The sequence below is a fragment of the Ambystoma mexicanum genome, chromosome 9 (assembly GCF_040938575.1).
Source record: "Ambystoma mexicanum isolate Mex_15411 chromosome 9, UKY_AmexF1_1, whole genome shotgun sequence".
Classification (NCBI taxonomy): domain Eukaryota; kingdom Metazoa; phylum Chordata; class Amphibia; order Caudata; family Ambystomatidae; genus Ambystoma; species Ambystoma mexicanum.
This window is the reverse complement of record NC_090931.1, coordinates 1,399,791,696-1,399,811,962: the sequence shown is the minus strand read 5'-3', so window position 1 is coordinate 1,399,811,962 and position 20,267 is coordinate 1,399,791,696. Positions and strand designations below refer to the sequence as shown.

Below are 20,267 nucleotides of genomic sequence, written 5' to 3'. Positions count from 1 at the left end.
CAGATCAACTCCCCCTCCAAGGAACCAAAATGCCCCGAAGCAGAATTGGAGGCCGACAAAGAGAAAAGAAACACGGTACAAATAATACGGATGCACAAGCTCAACCGCCCCCAGCAGAAGAAGCCTCCAATACAGAACACACCCCGCCAAACAATATTATCGACAGAACAAACATCGCAAGAGAAAAATCCTTATACCTTACACCTTACGTCGCACCAACGAAAGAACCTAGATACTCCAACGACACAGACATTTCCAGATGGATAACCCCCCCCCCCGAACAACAGAACAAAGGAAGAGAATGGGATGACGTCAATCCCCTTACTCCCTCACGAGAACAGAAGGGCACCATTGATAACCATATCAAATGACAAGAGATGATGAAGCAATAGAAGTCAGCAACCCAATTATCAATCTCACAGACCGATTCAACGACGAAGCCGCCATCACAGAACCTCAACCAATCGGAGTCAACATAAAAGCACCCCAACTGAACATCCACAAATCAAAACCGAGAACAAAAAAAAAAAACAAATCACACCAAAAAGAACAACTGCAATCTAATTAACGCAAGATCAATGTCCAAACATGCCACGGAAACCTACGACCTCCTAAGTGATGGATGCATCTACATCCTTTTCGTAACAGAAACATGGCTAGATTACAACTACAAGATCACCTGCAATAACTGCCTGCCCGATACCGCCAAGTGCATCCAAGCAAACAGGAAAACCAAAAGAGGTGGTGGACTGTCAATCATCCACAAGGAACACTTGGAAATCAAAGTGGAAGACCCATTAAACATCAATAAATGTGACTCCCTAATCATATGACTATCAACAAATCCCAGAACAAACCTTAAATTCATACTGGTATACAGACCACTGAAGTATGATGCAGCCTTCGTAGACACCTTCATAGAATCAATCACCAACCTAGCTATCGAGCATAACCACCTGATTATCCTCAGAGACTTCAACATCTGGTTCGATGAAGAAATCACAACCTCACAAAAATCTCTTGCCAGCCAACTAACAATGAAACTACATCAGATGGTCAAAGGAGCAACCCACAAGGCAGGACAGACACTGGATGCAATCTTGGCCAACAGGAAACTAATTACCATGGCGCCACCAATTCAGATCCTCTGGAGCGACCACCTCATCAACCCCTTCGTAATCACACTGCCCTATCCAATAAACAAGAAACAGGAAAAGCTACTGATCATCATGAAAAGAAACTGCAGAACCATAAAAAAACTCCACTTACCGGAACTACTGGCGATCACCAAACCACAAGTAACAGCTATGGATGAAGCTGACCTAGACACTAAAATAGATATACTTCACAACTGGATTACCACAACAATTGACAAGATCGCCAAAGAAAAACCTTTCAATCCATCCCAAAAAAGAGCAACGGCAAAATGGTTCACCCCACTACTAAGCGCCATGAAAAGGAAAAAACGAAAATTGGAACTCGAATGGAGGATCAAAAAAAGACTGCGGAAAAAAAATTGAATCTTCAACAACATACCCGTTCATACAAAAAGAAAATACAAAAAGCAAATACTATGACAACAGAATCCTCAAAGCACCAGACACACAAAAAGAACTATTTAAAATCATAAACAAAATAAAAAACCCATCCGGCTGCACCAACGCTCCAATACCATCGAGGAAACTATGCAGTGTCCTCACAGACCATTTCAAAAATAAAATCATGAGCATCCAACAGACCATAGAAAACAGACCATGCAACCACACCGCCGAAGACATCCACCCATGCAAGGAACACCGGAACGAACTCTGAAACTTCCTGCACATATGAGTGGAGTCTTTAATCAAACTGGTAAATCAAAGCAACAATTCAAGCTCCCCTGCGGATCCCTGCCCCCCTGGGGCAACTACTCGCGTTTTCACAAACAGGTAAAAACCCATATCTTCAAATAAACGGCCATCACGGCATATACCTCAGTTAGCTTAATTCTATGTGACTGTCCCGTCCGCTCTGTCTAATTACTATCTGTTCCGTCCGTTCTTTGTGTCCTTGTTTCTGCGCCCCGAGGCTCGCGAGCTACCGGCGCAATATAAATATTTAAAAAAAATTAAAATAAAAAAATCCTCTCACAAGAAACACAAATGGAATATTACAGGAATGTCCTCAACCAATCGATTTAACAGGGAGAGTACCACAATCCTTCAAATCAGCATACATCAAACCACTCCTCAAGGACACAGCAGAAAACGTAGAGCACCGCTCCAATTACATACCCATCTCCAACATCCCCCTACACAGCTAAACTCCTGGAAACACACATATATAGAACAACCCAAGCAATTGATAGAAGAACACCGCCTATTAAACCAGGCACAAGTAGGCTTCAGACCGATGAGAGGAACAGAAACAGCACTTATCTCAATCTGGGATGATCTAAAGGCAAACGCAGGCTCAAACAAAAGCACCGCTGTGATACTTTTAGACGTCTCCGCGGCATTCGACACAGTTAACCACGACATCCTCATCATGAGATTGGAAGATTTCGGAATCACCGACAACGCCTTACTATTAATCAAATACTTCCTAAGAAACAGAACAGAAACAATATGGATGAAACCTTTCAAATCAAGCCAAAGAGAATCGTTAAGCAAAGTCCCACAAGGATCATCCTTCTCACCACTGCTATTCAACATCTACCTGTTCCAACTAATTAAAATAATTGAAAGACATGGCCTCATCTATTACAACTACGCTGACGACAAACAAATAGTCTATAAAATACAAATCTCACAACAAGAAAACTCAACACTAGAGAACTGCCTTCGTGAAATATACAACTGGATGAACTTAAACTACCTCAAACTTAACCCAGGAAAACCAGAAATAATGATCATCACAAAAAATGGAGAAGACAACCTCTAGATACCATGGCCAGCAGAACTTGGTGAAACCTCAGCCGCAACATCAACTGTAAAAAACCTGGGAGTCCTACTCCTGATGGACAATGAACTCACTCTAGAGCCACAAGTAAACGCCCTAATCAAGAAACGCGTCTTTCTCCTGCGAGTAGATAAAAGGATCCTACCATTCCTCTCATTCACCAACAAAACTACCATCATCGCTCTCATCATGTCCAGATTAGACTATGCCAATAGGCTATATCTAGGCATGCCTGAACAACTCCTAAAAAAACTCAAATGCATACAAAATGCAGCGACCAGACGGCTCCATAAACTACCTGGAAGAAAACACATCACACCAGCGCTGATAAAGCTACACTGGCTACCCATCAAATAGTGGACCAAGTTCAAATCAATGTGCATAACCCACATAGCAATCCACGACCAAGCCGCAGAGTTCCTGCGTACATCACACTACAAGGTCACTCGGATCCAGCAGCGACATCCGTTTAGAACCCAAATCATACATCAAAAGAAAACGCATAGGATCCTCTTTCTCTCCCTTTGCACCAAAAACCTGGAATGAACTACCAAAGAACATACAGAACACAAGAGACCACCTACAATTCAGGAAACTCCTCAAATCCTGGCTAGCCACCCCATAACTAGAATGAATGCCCATAGGGGCATACACAGCGGAACTAGGCTGAGAGAGGAACCTATCCCCTATTCCTTAAGACTTTGACCCTTAATAGAAGTAAGGATATACTGATCTAGAACATACCCACTTATCAATTGAAGATAGACCACCTAGAATCATACCAAAGAACATCCACAGATCAATCGGGAAGGAAGGCAAGGTATGACCTAGCATTAACACCTTGGCCCACATTGTAATCACAGGCAGCAATGGACCACCGACCGTAAATAGATAGGAAGGAGCGGGGAATGAGAATATAACACCACTACCTAAGTAGGGATATTGCTCGCCCACCAGGTGTACTAAGCTCAATAACTTAGCTGGGGACCAGCCTCGCCATTGCCCTAGAAACTAGAGTGTCAGGAAAGGGAAGAGAAGAATATACGTACTCAATGGACCACAGACAGTAAATAGATAGGAAGGAGCGGGGGAATGACAATATAACACCACTATCAAACTAGGGGTAATGCTCGCCCAACCAGGTGTACCAAGCTCAAATAATTTAGCTTGGAACCAGCCACGCCATCACCCCAGAAACTAGACAGTCAGGAAAGAAAGAAAAATAATATGCCTACCCAGTATGACAACCGGATACATAAAACAAACCTACAAGGATTAAGAGACCCATAACCCACTAACCAAAACCTCAAATGTCTCCATACTTAACTAACACAGAAACCCACACAACCACTTCGCTCACAGCAGTCCACAAGCACTTCACCACACCGCAACAACAATTAACACATATACTGTAACAACAGCACACGAGGACTCGCTTCGATCCTATATTCACACCCAAGCTCAGCACACAAACACCGAACTGAGGCTGCCAACAGGACACCACCTCTCACTTTCCTACACCCTCTTCACCCACTAACCCAACCCCACCTCTTTGTTTACAGATCCGCCTGAGCGCCTGGAGACCAACTCCGTTGGTGACGGTGCGCAATATAAATACCTTTAACATTAAAAAAACTAATATGTTAATGTACTACCCACATTTATCACCATCAACTTATGTCACAACATTCACTTATAGACCGGTCTGTAAACTTACCAGCCTTGAAAAGTACCCTGAGGGGTCGAAAGACGTGTCGGCTGACCACTTGTAAACACAAAATAAAACCACACTGAAGTCAAACCTTATGTGGGGATACCAATGTAATAACCAGCGCAAGGTAACCAGGTAAAAACTAGCAAGCTTCATAACTAAACTATCCAAGGACCCAAGTAAAGAAAAAGGCATCTTCCCATATAGCTACTACCAAGGAGGAGAGTCCCCAGCAGCCACTTCCTAATTACTAAACGATACGAGAAACACTGATGTAAAATATAATGTTGAAGAAACGGCTTTACAGACTGCCGACTCCTTAAAAGGAATACTTAATATACACATTTGACAAGCGACAACCAAACTGAACTCTGGGGGGCTGGGAAAAAAAACATCAGCTCCGGCCCAGCCAGCAGCAAACACACACACAGAAAAGACTAAGACTTGCACCATTCAGTTATAACTACCAAGCATCCCTGCAACCGAACATACCTAAATAAGTCAGGAGACCTCTTCAAGACCTATATTAAGGGTCAGCTCCTGGAGAGCAATGAAGGGGAGTTTGGGGGTGCATAGCTGGATAGCTGCAGTGTGGAAAGCAGGAGGACTGCATGAGAAGGAGTCCAGGACTGCGGAGGGGAGGAGCTGGCTACCAGGAGAGTGAGGAGGAGGCATGCTGTAAGACTGAGAAGGACACAAGGACTGTGGCGAGGAGGACCTAGCTGTCAGAGGAGTTCGGGGCAGACAGACTGCAAGAACTGGAGAGAAGAGGCAGAGTTTGAGGATAGGGAAAGAGGTGATGCTAAAGGAGTGACGGAGAAAAGAGGCAGCGCCAATGATATGAGAGGAGGAGAGAATAGCTGAAGAGTCAAAGAGGAAAGGAAAGCAGTGACAAGAGCTCCTATAAGGAAGAGAAGAGGGACAATTAGGCAAGTGAGAGGAGGAGGAGGAGATGGTGGTGGGTGGGGCACCTTATCCACAGATATTTGGGACTGAGGCAGTGGACTATGAACAGACAAGACTGTAGTCCTGGGAAAATCCACTGAAATAAAGGTGGATGCAGTAGCCAAAGAAGCCGAGATAGAGAAGATAGCAGGCCTTGCAAAAGCTGTAGCAAAGAAAGAAGTGACGGACCTGCTAGCCAAGAAAGGGCACAGAGAGGAAAGACTGAAGTGACTGGCCAAGATAAAGCCCATTGCAGAAAGCCTGAGACTTGGGCCCATGGTCATCAACAGGAAAACAAGGTCAGTCATGATTAAGGAAAATGTAGAGAAAAGGGCAGAGAACGCTAGGGAGGGCACCCTAACCAAGGATAATCGGGGAGAAGGTGAGAAGTGTTGCATGAAGACTAATCCAGGGAGAAGAGATTCCTAAAGACTAATCCATGATGAAGAATGACACAGGGACTAACCCAGGAGGCAGCTACCAACCTGCATACAGTGTGAGGAACACTTCAAAAACTCCCACTATCCAAACAAATCAAATGAAACACCTTAACATCTGCATCATAGGTAATGCTTGTTACACAGACTATCTGCCTACTGTTTTTCCTCTTATTGTATAGCCACTTAATTGTATTCTCTGGAGATAAATTGTGAAATCTGATTTGAAGAAAGTATAAAATAAGCCATATGGGCTACCACAAAATATATATTTTAGTAAAATTAAAGGAGAGTAATCACTCTATTAAAGTTTTCCAAAATCCCGAAGACATGCTGAGAAACTCAATGATTATGAATATTAATGAGGATCCCATGATGGAGAAATGCAATTACCTAAATCTGTAATGAGGCGAGTTAAGACCGGGGCATTTAACTACCAAAAGGAATACATACTGTAGAGAATATAAGCATGTTCTAGCTGAGGTGTGGTTCTAGAACAAAGACACATTAGGAAGTTTGCGACGGTGGCAAAGGGAGACTTGGGATTCACCAGGTTTTTCTTTTTCAGGGACAGTGCGGTAAATGCATCGACCACTTCCAGCAGGAAAACGGTGAGGCAAGTCAGTAGCAGAATTTGAAATGTCCTGGGCCAGACCCAGGAAAAGTGACAACGTGACCAGGGTAATGGTGAGACGAGATAAGCCTGGTGGCTTTAATCTTCTGTGACGTCTTGGGGGGATAGCTCAGCGGCAACGTGCTCGCCTTGGAAACAAGACGACACAGAGCAACACAGGATCGAGCCCCGGGGTCCGCCCTTGGAACCCTCTGGGTATTAAGCGTGTTATAAATAACCTATCATATCATACCTATGTACAAAATAAATCAATTCAAAATATATCATTGCTTTGAGGACATGTTTCGATTCACAAAGAGAAAATCTTGACAAAGGCCTGCAACAGGACCACACATTCTCTCCAATGCTATTCTTCCAACACTATGCGCCATAACGCTCAGATACACTTGAAAAGGCAGCAGCAATAGTTCACGTTTGCTTACACCTGGGTTCCAAAAGAGCTCAGCAAAGACCACCAGGTCAGCAGCGCAGAGGGTCAGGCCCATGTTGGCCGCTGTGATGGACAGCACAGCCACAAAGCACTTCTCAGAGAACTGGAACTTCTGACACAGGGACTGGCGGTCGGAGGAAGACGTGCAGCCATCAATACGAATGTGGCCCACATTCTGCGGAGGAGGAAAGGAGCAGAGTTGGTTATTCTTCTAGCAGATTTGCTGATATAACTGGGAAAATATGCATTTAATTAATGAAACAAGGGGGCATGCTAGATTACCATGTGTGCGCCGTTCAGGGCATCAAGTTAATTGTATTGTGCTGTCTAAGCCATGACACACTTACAATAAAGTCATATTAACTTGTGAATGTCTAACACAGTAACCTCGGTTTGTTCAAATAATCATTTATGGTCATTATCATTCTTATATTTTAGGATCCCATTCCTTCTTTCAGAGACTTTTCTTTTAATGTCATGTTCATCCATAATTTGCTGGTGCTAACGTGAATTACTTTTCGATAATGCCTTCGTCAGATGTTCATTGTGCTTAGCATGGCTCACAGGTGTTTCAGATATTGAATTCACCAATTCTTTGAAGAGAAAAAGAGAGGTTGGACATTACGGATAACAGATGCTGGTGACTAAAGAGAAATAAGAACAAATTGTGAATGGAGGGGCATAGTCTCAGAATTGAAGGCATGAAATGGTCTTGGGATGTTAAAAAATATATATATATATATATTTCAGCGACCTACATTTTCTTCTTATGGTAAAAGATCAGTGTTCAAGGACCTGATGGCAAATGGGCAGCTTGCAAATCGAAAACAGCTTCAGAGAATACACCCCCCTATGCCAACCTGCTCAGCCGAGGCACAGCGTGATGCCCCGGAATAAGTATGAAAACCTTGCATAGTGCAGGCTCAGCGCTGTGAGTTGCTTGCTTGGGTCGTTCCTCCTCCGGTTAGAGTGCCTATAGTTGCAGTGGAGAAGGCCCCACGAGTTACTAATCTCCAACTAGGCACACAGGTTTACTAGGATCTAGACTTGTAATATTAGCCTTCAGTTACCGAGGCCTCAAAGGTTCTAAATCAACTCTAGCAACATTCTTGCCTGCATAGATTCTATAGACTCCGATGTAAGACGGTAGCACTTTACTGGCACCACAAAGATTATTCAGGCTCTAGTATGTGACCAATAAAACTAGCCTTCAGACACACGGGTTTGAAACAGACCATGTACCCTCTAATGCAGTGCTCTTCAAACATTTTTGGCCTGGTCCCCTCTGAGCAAAATGTAGGCAGGCTAGGCCCCCCAAAAATGCCAAATGGACAGTAAATCCAAATGGCTATGAACTATCGGGCGCCGTCGCTGCACCCTGCTCCCAGTGTAGTCCCTGAGCCTCACCAGCTCCTCCCATCATGTTCTCTGGACCCCGTCATCCCACTCCTAGCCCAGTCCCTGGGATCTCCCCACCCCACCACAGAGCCTGGGCTCTCCCCACCCTGCTCCAACGACTATCCCATGGCTCCCCCTCCACCCTGCTCCCAGCATAGTACCAGGGCCAGTGGCAGTTGATGAATTTTTTAAGTGAAGGTTTGTAAAGATTTCTGCCATATAAGCAATAGCAACCGAGCGTAGAGAGGGACCCTGAACCAATCAAAGGTGGGGTTGGGTTCTTCCCCCCCCCCCGGTTTAAAAAGGTTTAAATGCTGCATTTTAGAGCACACTTTCTTAAAAAATTGGGTAAAAAGCCAAGAGCTTCCAAGAAGGGCAGAGGGTAGAAAGAAGAGCAGGCGTGGACGTGGAGCCCCATTCAGGCAGCAGCGGTAGACTAGACCATGCTTTGGTACAAGAGTGGGAGAAAGGACAGCGAGCTGCGCCTATGCGGGGACCCAGAGCACATTGCGGATGAGTGGCCTCTGGGAGTGCTAAATTCAGGTCGCTACCCGAGACTACTGACTGAAAATCCAGATAGAGTGGGATAGTACTGAATGTATGCAATGTGGGCACAAATTCAGAACACAGGAGCCATCTCCCTATATGTATTAGGAAGTGGTACATTAATTTGATAAGCATGGGGATTCCTATATACTCTGCTCAACACATAAAACAAGTATACTTGGTCCTGTCCGATGTCATTGCAGGAGTTAACGTAGCCTACACCCCAGCCTTTTTTTAAGTGTGTAATGCAATTGGGCATTGAGTATAACAGCGTGGTCCCTATATAGGATAACCCTAAAACACCTTTACTGGGGAGATTTTATATGTGATCATATTTAACTAACAAGTGCTGCAGACTGGACCCCTAAAAAGCGAACACTCCAACAGCCAGGATACTCATCCTCTGGAACTTGGTGCTAGCCCACATCGCCTTATCCTTACGAGAACCAACACTAGGGTGCTGTCTCGCCAGCTTCTGAGAGCTGATACCTCCTGGTCCATAGCAAAAGAGGTACAATTTACAGCTCTGTGAAAGCACTTTAGCAGTGTAGACGGGTAGAATGACAGATGATAGCTAGTTTTGCACTGCATAAATCGCAAATATACATGTCAAGTGGGGCTCAAGACACTTGACATGTATGTGTGTGAATTATCCTTTGGCTGCCGTATCTTACAGGAGGGGTCTTTATCTGCAAGTTTGTCACACGTGATAGTCAAAAGGCCCCACTCAATATTTGCAATCTAGTAAAATAGGAGTCCTGTTAGTAGAGCGCTGCCCTGCCTCACTCTTATACACCCCACCTCCCATCCCTTTTACTGAAGGATCAGATTTCTGGTAGTATTGTTCTCGTTCCCTTTATAGACACTGGAGCGCTCTGTGATTCCAGAACTCGCACTGACAATTACACCTCATTACAGACACAAGGAATTCTTGGCCCCTCACACTTCAAACCCTTCATTCCAATGGGCACCACCAATGGTGCTCTATGCTGCCTGCAGAACCTCTTACATTGCACCTTCTTTGGGGTATGGGGGTGGAGGATGGAGACCATGACCTCCTTTCCTGGTTTATTGTAAACTTCCATGCATAATGCACTGCCCGCGGGCCTTTCTAGTGAGCCTCGCAGGGACACCTACCTAAGCAAAAAGTCTGAGCCTATGCAGTAGTTAATCTGAAGTGTTAAAATACACCAAGTTATTCATAGTAATTCATATTTTATAACGTAAGTAACCCTTCAAAGAAATGAAGGACTAAAAAAAAATTACATTTAGATTGTCGGCGCGGTGCACGCCCCACAGTTTGAATACTGCTGATTCCAGTGATAATGTTGCTGTGAAAATGGCTGCCGGGTGGCGACATTTCCCTAAAAATGCACTCTCCAGACAATGAAACACTTTCCCCAAATATTCTAGGATTGGAGATAATATATAATTATACCTCTACTAGAATATTTGGGGCAAGAATTTTAGGGGTGAGGAAAAAAAGTCACCCAACCGGTGACTTTTTCATTGCGACATTACCACATGGAACCAATTCTACAGACTTCAGTGTTAGACTGATGCATTTTCCATCAGTTGAAGAGTTTACAGCAGGTGTCTCCAACCTTTACGTTGGCAAGAGTCACTTGTAGTTAATGGACAATACACAGGAGCTACTGGTGTGGTGATGTCCATGGAGTATGAGAATTTGTATTTGGGGTGGTTTATTTGCTCTTTATATAAATAACATATGCATTTAAGATATTAATACTAAAACAACTTTATTTCATTCTTTTTCATTAGTAGCTGTCTCCTACAAATTGTTGCGCATATCAGGATGCAGGAAACCAACCGGAACTTTCACTGTAACGCAGCCACTGCATGCTATAACAGCAACAGCACCCAATGCGATCAGACGGGATCAAAGTTTTGATTTCAGGAAGATCATGTCTGAAAAAGGCAGAGTCGCAGAAATAGGCAATCACATTGGCTGATCGTGCAAATACTCTCCTTGCCATAGTGTTTTCATCTAATTGCACACCTGACATGGCAGACATACATTCACAACAGTTTTTACAATCTCTTACAGCAGACTCAGCCATGGGACTCATTGCGCCCTTCACAATCGCAAGTACATTTGTTCTTCATCAAATAATTAGCAACTTTGAATGATGCCTCTGAAGTAGCATTTACATTGCAGTGTTTAGTTTACCTATTTTTTGGGATCGCAGACAGCTTCCTTTGAGAAAATGATTTTCATAATGTGTGTGCATGATATGATGTGGTATTTATAATGCGCCTGTACACAAGTGTTTCTAGGCGCGACAAGATGAGGGGGGGAACAAGGGAGGACAAAATAACTAGGTCTTGTGTCATTCAGAAGTGCGGGGAAGGGGAGAAGGCCAGAGGAAAGGGGAAGTGCAGTGCAGCCAGCAAGTGGCTCATAAGTTCAGAGAGAAGGCACTGTAGGGTTGCCGATACAGACCCCTAAGTGCTGGGGAGCCAAGAGGCAGTGCAAGGACAACTGGGCATGCAGGAGCCTGGGCCCGAGTTCAGAGGGTGACCAGTGGGTGACCAGTGCACAGAGCAGTCAGGTGCATCAGCAGGGGAGAGGAAAAGAGAAAGCAGAAAAGGAAGGTCTTGAGCTCCTTCCAGAACCAGAGGTGGTTCTGCTCAAGTTGAGAGGCAGGGAGGCTGTTCAAGAGGGAGGCCCCAACCGAGGAGATAGATCTGCCCCAACTCTCCGCTTGGAGAAGCATCTGACCCTCAGAGAGTTGGAGGTGGATGAGCGGAGAGCTCAAGAAGGAAGATGTTTTGGAAGAGAAAGTTGCATAGTGAGGAACAGAGCTCTGGAGACAAGTGAGCTTCTGGGGGAAGTGCGAAAAGGAAGAATACCTGAGGAGGTGCAGCTGATAGTTTGACTTCTTGGAGAGAAGGAGATGGTGTAGTTGAAGTTGACAGCAAGGTTTTTAGTCTCACAGGAAGGAGCAGGAAGAGGGCCCAGAGTGGGCGGCCAGAGAGGAAAGGAGGGATCGGGTGTCCTTACTGGAATTAAGGCAGAGATCTGGCAGCACACCATTCCTGAATTGCGGCCAGACAGTCTGGTATGAGAGAAGAAGCAGAGTTGGCGGAGGGGAGCCTAAAAGAGAGCCGAGTCATCCGCATAACATTGAAAATTGGAGCAGAAAGGAGCAATTCGGTGGGCAAGAGATGCCAGGTAGTGGTTGAAGAGCCCTCTCAGGGAGAGAGGTTAGAGTCCTGGGGAACACCACAAGTAGAGAGAGACAGATGAGAGGAAAGACCCCAGTTGGACCAGAGAGGGTCAAGTTGGTGAGAAAGGTGGTCAACCAGGCCAGGGCCTGATCAGTAACAACAAGGTTGTTGCGGAGGCAACTGAGCATGTTATGCCAGCCACAGCGATGCCTATCCTGTGCCAGCATGGCGACAATCACACTGGGTTGGCATTTCAGGGACTGCCAGGAGCCAGCATAGTCTATGGTCTAGCACTACTAGCATAAGTTATCTAGATCAAACACTGAATCGGTAATGCTGAAGTAGGTCTGCAGCCTAGGGCAAAAATGTATAGGACAGGAGACTGAGGCAGTGGGCGGATGCAGGTATGGGACTAAAAATAAGGGATGTGAGCCCCAGTAGAGCAAGCTGCAGGCATTCCTTTGAGAATTCAGTGGCAAGTTTAGAAACCCTTAACAGGCTGGTTGGGGATTTTGAATCACTGCAAAATGCCTATCAACATGTCTCTCCCCCCCCCACCCCCTCTCCCTGCAACTGTAACTTTGGCACTGTAAAGATGCACATTTTCTTTTTATGCTGGAAGAAAGAAAATGGGTTCCCACTCTGGACGGAAATGGAACAGCATTTGCCTTTTGTTGAATGGTGCAAAGAGCTACTGGGAAGCCTCGGGCGAGCTACCAGCAGTTCACGATCTACTGGTTGGAGGCCTTGAGTTTAGAGGCTCTACCCTTTGCTATAGCCCTTCCAGGGGCGTACAGACTGTGCAGTGCTGTCCTACAGATAGATGTACATATCCTGAAGGCTGTTCATAAGCTGTGGCACCATCATCTGCATGTTGCACAGTCTTTACAGCCGGTTCTTTTCTGACATTCAGATACTGTATAACATCCCTACGGCTATAATCTTCGTTCACAATACTTCTCCCATGTGACACAGACTGCACCACAGTCTCTAGTGTCGGGCTGCTGCACTAGTCCTTAGGTTGCACTGCTCTGACAGGCTCTCATTTCAAACTGTAGTTATGCCACTCAGAAAACAGACCTTAAAGGTACAGACCTTAGAAAAAATAACTGTCAGGAGGATGCACCTCCAAATTCAAATCAACAGGTTACATCGGATAACTGCTACAAACAGACTATGTGTCTTCGGTTTCACAGCTCCTTTAGGCATCAATCTGATACTGTGAAACTGTCATTGGGGGTCACAGACATTGCATGACCACACTGTAGATAGCACAGGAACAGGTGCCGTTTACATTATGCAGATGTGTTAGGCCTCCTTCACCGTCAGCCGTGTGAGACCAACAATCTATTTTTCGAAAGCAACAACAACACGATTTTGGGAGGATCCAATCAAATTGCACCCCAGGCATGCTTGCCAGTGCTGTGCTTCTGCAACAGCAGTGGCCAAGCCTCACCTGGACTTGGTACAGTGGATTGCCCCTTGCACGGTTAGCTGCACTGCTGCCAAACTTGGAAGGGATGTAGCACTAGGAGGGGGTTTGTTAGGGTTGGGATAACGGAGGTCTCTGACCTCCATATCTAATTTTGAACGTTTTTTATTTGTTCAGTAAAGTTAATTAGTGCGATCTGTAGACATAATGTGACAAAGTTTGCAAAATCACCTATCTTCCAATCAACTATGGGAATTTAAAAAAAAAAAAAACAAGTTCGGCAGTTTATGATGCACAACAACATACACCCGATACAACTTTTAATTTGTAGAGATTAACAGAAGCTAAATGGCGCAACATAAGTACAAAAGATGAGTCTACTTTGTGTTAACTGTGGTTGAGACTTGTCAGTGTCATACAGTGGGGGCTATTAGTATACACAACTATCTAAACATCAAGAGTTTATTTCGTGTGTCAGTGCTGATGGGCCTCATTCAGAACAAGGCAAACGCCAATTCAGCTTTCTGTCCTGTTATGCTAGAAGTATTATATACTGCGCCAATCAGGACCACAGGCGACTCAGATGACCTGGCTTGTCTGGACGATGTCTTCAGTCTCCGGATGGAAAGTGGTAGGAAGAAGATAAGCGCTCGACGCCTAAGCATGGGCTGATGTAGAAGTGGAAAAGGAATGTGTTTTGATAACTTTGGTGTATGCGGTTCCATTATGGTGCCGCCGATGACTGAGATATGTTGGTATGTTCTGAGTATGTCTGGCATCAAAGGATAGTCTATGTGAAAAGGTTTGGCGCAGCAATAGGAAATAAATAATAAGTAGCTTTTGGCCACATGATGGACTCAAGGTGTGCTCCTGGGGACTTTTTGACCTGGAGCTACCTTTGATATTTTTCCACGGGAAAAACTCTGGAATAGTTTGAGACTGCCAAACCAGGAAATCAGATGTGGTGCAGTCTAGAATAGAGTGAGTGAGGGTGAATGTGGTGGGAGAGCAATAGGATGGGACAGGCTCCTATGGATATGTGCTATATGGGTAATACACATCATATGCTGACCTTACATCATGCTCAGTTCAGACTCCAACCCTCTTAAAACCTCAGAAATTGGCTATCATTTGGGCCTTTGTGCAAAACACCCAGCCACCCGCCGTTCAATGGAATTACAACCAGCATTGGCAAAGTCAACGAATTTGGCTTTTGTTTTGCTATGGGATAGACCGGGCTCTGGCAAATAGTACTATCTGGCAATAAGATGGAAACATTTGGAAAATTGTGTATCTGAGTATACGATGGCAGTATCTGGACAATACCCATCCAATATCTATACAAAAGCCAACACTGTTGTTGCAATTCCAAGTGCGTGTTGATAAAACAACCACCATTGAGCAGATGCTAGGACACATATTGCTTTTAAATCATGTGGCTGAAGGCTAACTTGATGAAGACATTTTATTAGACCAGTAGCTCATTTACAGTTACAATTAAGCCATTAACCCTAAAAGACTGCTTACAAATAAATGGCACAGCCTATGCAGCACCAATTTTGATGCTACTGCGTGATGCTGCTGGTTTACAGAGATCCCAGGAGGGTGGGTTTTGGTCGGGGAGGGGCAGTAGTTGGGTGGGAATGGTCATGGGGTTTAGCATGGTCATGGGCGATAAATAATTAAACAGGTTGTGTGCCTGATCACATCCCACCTCCATCCTATCTGTACTCCAATGCAATAGTTTTGGCTTACAGCCAAAATTAAAAAGCAGGACTGAACTCTATACTGTGACAAATGACTAGAAATTATGAAGAACTCCTCTCCACAGTACACGCAGGTGGACAGCAGTACTCAGAAGACACAGTCAAGGGTCTAAACTTAGATAACAGGAAAGCATCCGTAATGTCCTGTATGCAACACCATATGGGGCTACATTTTTGAAATATGGAAAATGAGTACTTGGCAAGTCCTTTACAAAGTCCTTCAGGAACTATATTTTAGTGGGAAAAACTAAAAGCTTTCTTATTTGCTTTTAGACTGTGTGGTGATTTGGCTGAAATACCCCATCCGGACATGTGGGGGAAGCGAGCTACCAGGGACAGAATTGGTCTGGCTGCTACCCAATATGTCTCACAGAGGATGTGGGAGAGGGATCCTGCTGGCTTGTGCTCTCTCCAGTATAGGGGAGGCATGGTATCACAAGTATGACATCGACACAAAAGATACAATTTGTAGAACTTTTATTAACCGTGGGGTTTGGATAAACTCCTACTTTGCCCTATAACTAGGATGGGAGTTGTCTCTACCATCTAATAATAAAGAAAACAGTCTTAGTCGTGTCTGTCAAATCAAAATGGCCTATGGTAGCAAAAGCGAATGCCTTCCCTTTCTCTTGTACAAAAAAAATGTGTAAAGAAGGTATGCATATAAAAGGAAAATCAGTGTTCGACAAAGAATAAATGTGGCTAAATCAGCTCTCCTCCCCACGTATAGACAGCATGGAATAAGGCAGTCTCTTGTAGGCAGGATGACACACTCTGGCTCGGGCTTTAACACTGAAACAGTTCGGAACGTGGATCGAGGCCTGTCTGGCCTTCCATGCCAAAGGCTCATGTTCCAGTCCTTCCCAAACAACGAAACAAAAAGTTCACACTGGCCCCCTCTGTCGGGCGCACACCTCATCAAAAGACATGCATTACTTACCATAATAGCATTTCTGATGATTGTATCTGCTTAGATTCACATGCTGTGCATATAGTCCGAGATCTAGTGGTAACCGCGCAGAATTGCATCTGGTCTTTCGAGGATCGAATGGGGATGTCGACATGGGCGTGCCTGTAGCACTATCCCTAACATGACGTGTAGTGTACCCAAAATCCCTCACGTGCCGAGGTCCCTTGTATTTTTTCTGCCGTGAGGGAGCCTTATGACTATCCTGAGTGAGTACAGAAGAGAGAAGAAGTAGTAAGATGTCTCTGTTCCTTCCTCCCCGCTTGGATGGAAGGGTGGGTGCATGTGAATCTAAGCAGATACAATCATCAGAAATGCTATTACGTTAAGTAATGCATGCCTTCTGATCCTTGTGAATCTGCTTAGAATTACATACTGTGCGTAGACTAGCGAGCAATACTCTGAGTTGGTGGTGGGATGTGAAAAGGAACAGTAGTGAAAAGATGTCTTAGTACTGCTTGTGCCACCTGAGAATCAGACCTAGAGTGAGTGTCTAGGCAATAGTGTTTTGAGAAGGTGTCCAGGTTGCTGCTTTGCAAATGGACTCCAGGGGAACATTTACAATGAATGCTCTGGAAGCCCCAGTCCCCAGAGTAGAGTGTACTCTAGGCTTGAAGGGCAGTTCTCTCTTGGCAAGAGTGTAGCAGAGTGTGATGCAATTGACAATCCACCTTGAGATGGCTGATTTAGAGACAGGGTCCCCTTCTCCATCAGCCGCCAGTGAAATGAAAAACTTGTTTGTTTTCCTTAGTGGTTTAGTCTTTCCCAGATAGTACATGACTGCCCTACGCACATCAAGTATGTGTAGGCATTTTTCTGCCACGTTAGTGGGATTCTGGAAAAAAGTGGGTAGTTCTATAGACTGGTTCACATGGAACATGGAAATTAATTTGGGCGCAAACCTTGGATGAGTGCGCAGAACCACCTTATTTCTGAATTGTGACAAAAGGGTCTAGAATTGAAAGGGTCTGAAGCTCACTAACTCCGCCTTATAGAAATTACTGCCACTAGGAAGGCGGTCTTGTAAGCAAGTGCTTTGAGGCATGCCTCGTGCATAGGTTTGAAGGGAGATCCCATAAGTCTGCTTAATACCACATTTAAGTACCATCCGGGAGCTGGGTTAGAAATAAGGGGATTCATTCTTTTAACTCCTTCCATGAAAGCTTTAATCACTGGGATCTTGCACCATGACACCTTTTTCTGTAACGTGGTATAGGCTGAAAGTGCAGCTAAGTGCACCTTCAGGGAATTAAAAACCAGGCCTCAGTCTAGTAGGTGAGTCAGGTATAGTACAATGCGAGTAGGATAGCAGTTTATGGGATTAATGCTCTTGGAATTGCACCAGATAACAAAGCACTTCCATTTATTGGAGTATCAATGTCTGGTGTTAGTCTTTCTTGCTTTTTTAATTATATCCATGCATCTCTGAGGAAGTTGGAGATGCTCGAACTCCATGACCTCAGGCCGCCAAGTTGAGTCTGCAGGAATCGATGCAGTGTTTCCGCCCTGTCCTGAGATAGCATGTTGCATGGGCAAGGTAATTTCATCAGAGAAGAGAGTGACATCTCTATCAGATAGGAGAACCAGAATTGGCGGGCCAATATAAGGGCCACCAATATCACAGTGACTGGTTCCTGGTGCATCTTGTGCACTATTTTGTTGAGAAGGGGAGTCGGGGGTGGGGGGGTGAGGGTAAACAAATTTCCCTGACCATGTTATCCACAGACCGGTCCCCTTGGATGTGTTCAGAGGGTACCTGAAGGCGTAATCTGGGCATTGTGAGTTCTCCTGAGATGCGAACAAGTCGATCTCTGGGAAGCCCCGTTCTGCGAAAACGTTGGAGCCTATGTCTTCGTGTAGTCACCATTCGTACTCTAAGGGCAATGGGAAGTCTCTGCTGAGCACGTATGCCAGAAGATGGAATTCCCCTGCAATGTGTTGAGACAATAGAAACATCTTGTGTTTGAAAGCCCATTTCCAAATGTTCTGCGACAGTTTGGACAGCCCTGGAGAGTGAGTGCCCCCTTGCTTGTTTAGGTAGTACATGGCCGTGGTGCTGTCCGTGAGGATCAGCACGGTTTTTCCCTGCAACTGTGTCTGAAAGGCCTTCAATGCTTTGAACACTGCTAACAGCTCCAACAGGTTCATGTGGTTGGATGCTACAGCTGGTGACCCAAACGCTGTCTTTTGAAGGAATTGAGCCACCCACCCCGTGAGAGATGCGTCCGTCGAGAGAGTGGCTTCTGCTGTGGGGGTGGTGAAGGTTTTCCCTCGACCACCACTGCAGAGATAGAACGAGGGCTGCCGAGACAACCACTAGATCGTCCCATTGTCCGCTGGCCTGACACCATGGGCTGTTGAGCTACTCTTGCATGGGGCGCATGCGCAAGCGTGCATGAGGAACCAAATAAATGCAGGATGCCATCATTCCTAACAGTCGCATGGCCTTGCGTACCGTCACCTCTCGACTGGCTACATACTGAAGGATTTGAAACAGCATGTTTTGAACCCATTGGAGGGGAAGACGAGGCCGTCTTCTGTCCAAATGACAGCTCCCAGGAATTGCTCAACTTGGCTGGGGTCGAGGCTGGATTTCTTCTCGTTTATGGAGAATCCCAGACTGAGTAAGAGGTCTATCGTCTTTTGGGTGTTTGAGAGGCATGTTCCGTAGGAGTCCCCTGTTATGAGCCAGTCGTCGAGGTAAGGATAAACTGGGATGGATTGCCTGCGCAGGTGAGCTGCTGCAACTGCCAACACCTTTGTAAATACCCTTGGGGCTGAGGCAATGCCGAAGGGAAGGACCTTGAACTGATAAGTGTTTGTCCTCTATCATGAACCTTAGGTATTTCCTGTGTGCCGGCAACAATGAAGTATGAAAGTATGCATCAGACATGTCCAATGTTGCCATCTAATCCCCCTGCGTTAGTAGAGGAATTACTTCTTGCAACATCACCATAATAAAAATTTTGGGGTTTGACAAATTTGTTCACTGGGCACAAGTCTAGCAGAGGACGCATGGTGAGATCCTTTTTGGGTACAAGGAAGTACACTGAATAAATACCCTTGTTTACCTGTAAAACAGGGACGCCTTCGATTACGCCCTTTTCCTGCAGGATCTCGACCACTTGCAGTAGGATCTTCAGGTGTTCTGGTGTTAGACCCCTGGACTTCGGTGGTCTGAATCGAGGAGGCCGGTGAACTCGATGCAATAACCGTGGGCGACGGTCTTGAGCACCCACTGCTCTATGGTAATCCCCTCCCATGCGTGTAGGAATGATGTTATACGTCCCCCGATCGGGGAGGCATGGGTGGGGACCCGGATCCGAGAGTCATTTCTGACTGGAGGCCGGGGAGCCTCTGGGGTTGGCATTGCGACCCCTTTCTTTCCCATGTCGTTGTCCTCAGGGTTTATATGTACTTGAGACAGTAGACCCCTGTCCTGAGGATCAATTGTTACCCGTGCCCTATTGGTTATGTGGGGAACGAGAATAGGACAGTCTGCGAAAGGAGCGGCGGAAACTTCCCCCCTCTCTGTTGACAGGGCCTTTGAGTGATCTGATTCAAAGATTTCAGAGTCTCGTGTTCCTTCTTGGCAGTTTCCAGCGCATCATCTACAGCCTTGTCAAACAGGTTAGAGTCCTCCACGGGTTTGTTGATGAGCGACGCTTGTGTCTCTGGTTTAAATCCTGAGTTCTTTAACCAGGTGTGACGTTTCAAAGGGGTACCCTGGGCCAGGGTTCTACCTGCTGTCTCAACAGCATCTAAGGTATTTTTAAGGATGTTTTGGTTTACTTGCTTACCCTCTGACACAATTGTAAGCAGGTGAGAATGCACTGGTTCGGGGACCTCCTGCAGGCCATCTTGCAGCA

General features: G+C 45.4%; 1 protein-coding gene across 1 annotated transcript in view; it reads right to left on the bottom strand.

The window, feature by feature from the left end:
- The window catches only part of SMARCAL1 (SNF2 related chromatin remodeling annealing helicase 1), a 979,995-nt gene that overhangs the window by 123,986 nt on the left and 835,742 nt on the right, over positions 1-20,267 (bottom strand). Inside the window, exon 14 of the mRNA XM_069616809.1 lies at positions 7,090-7,272. Coding sequence (XP_069472910.1) covers positions 7,090-7,272 — 183 coding nt within the window. The remainder of the gene's footprint in view (positions 1-7,089; positions 7,273-20,267) is intronic.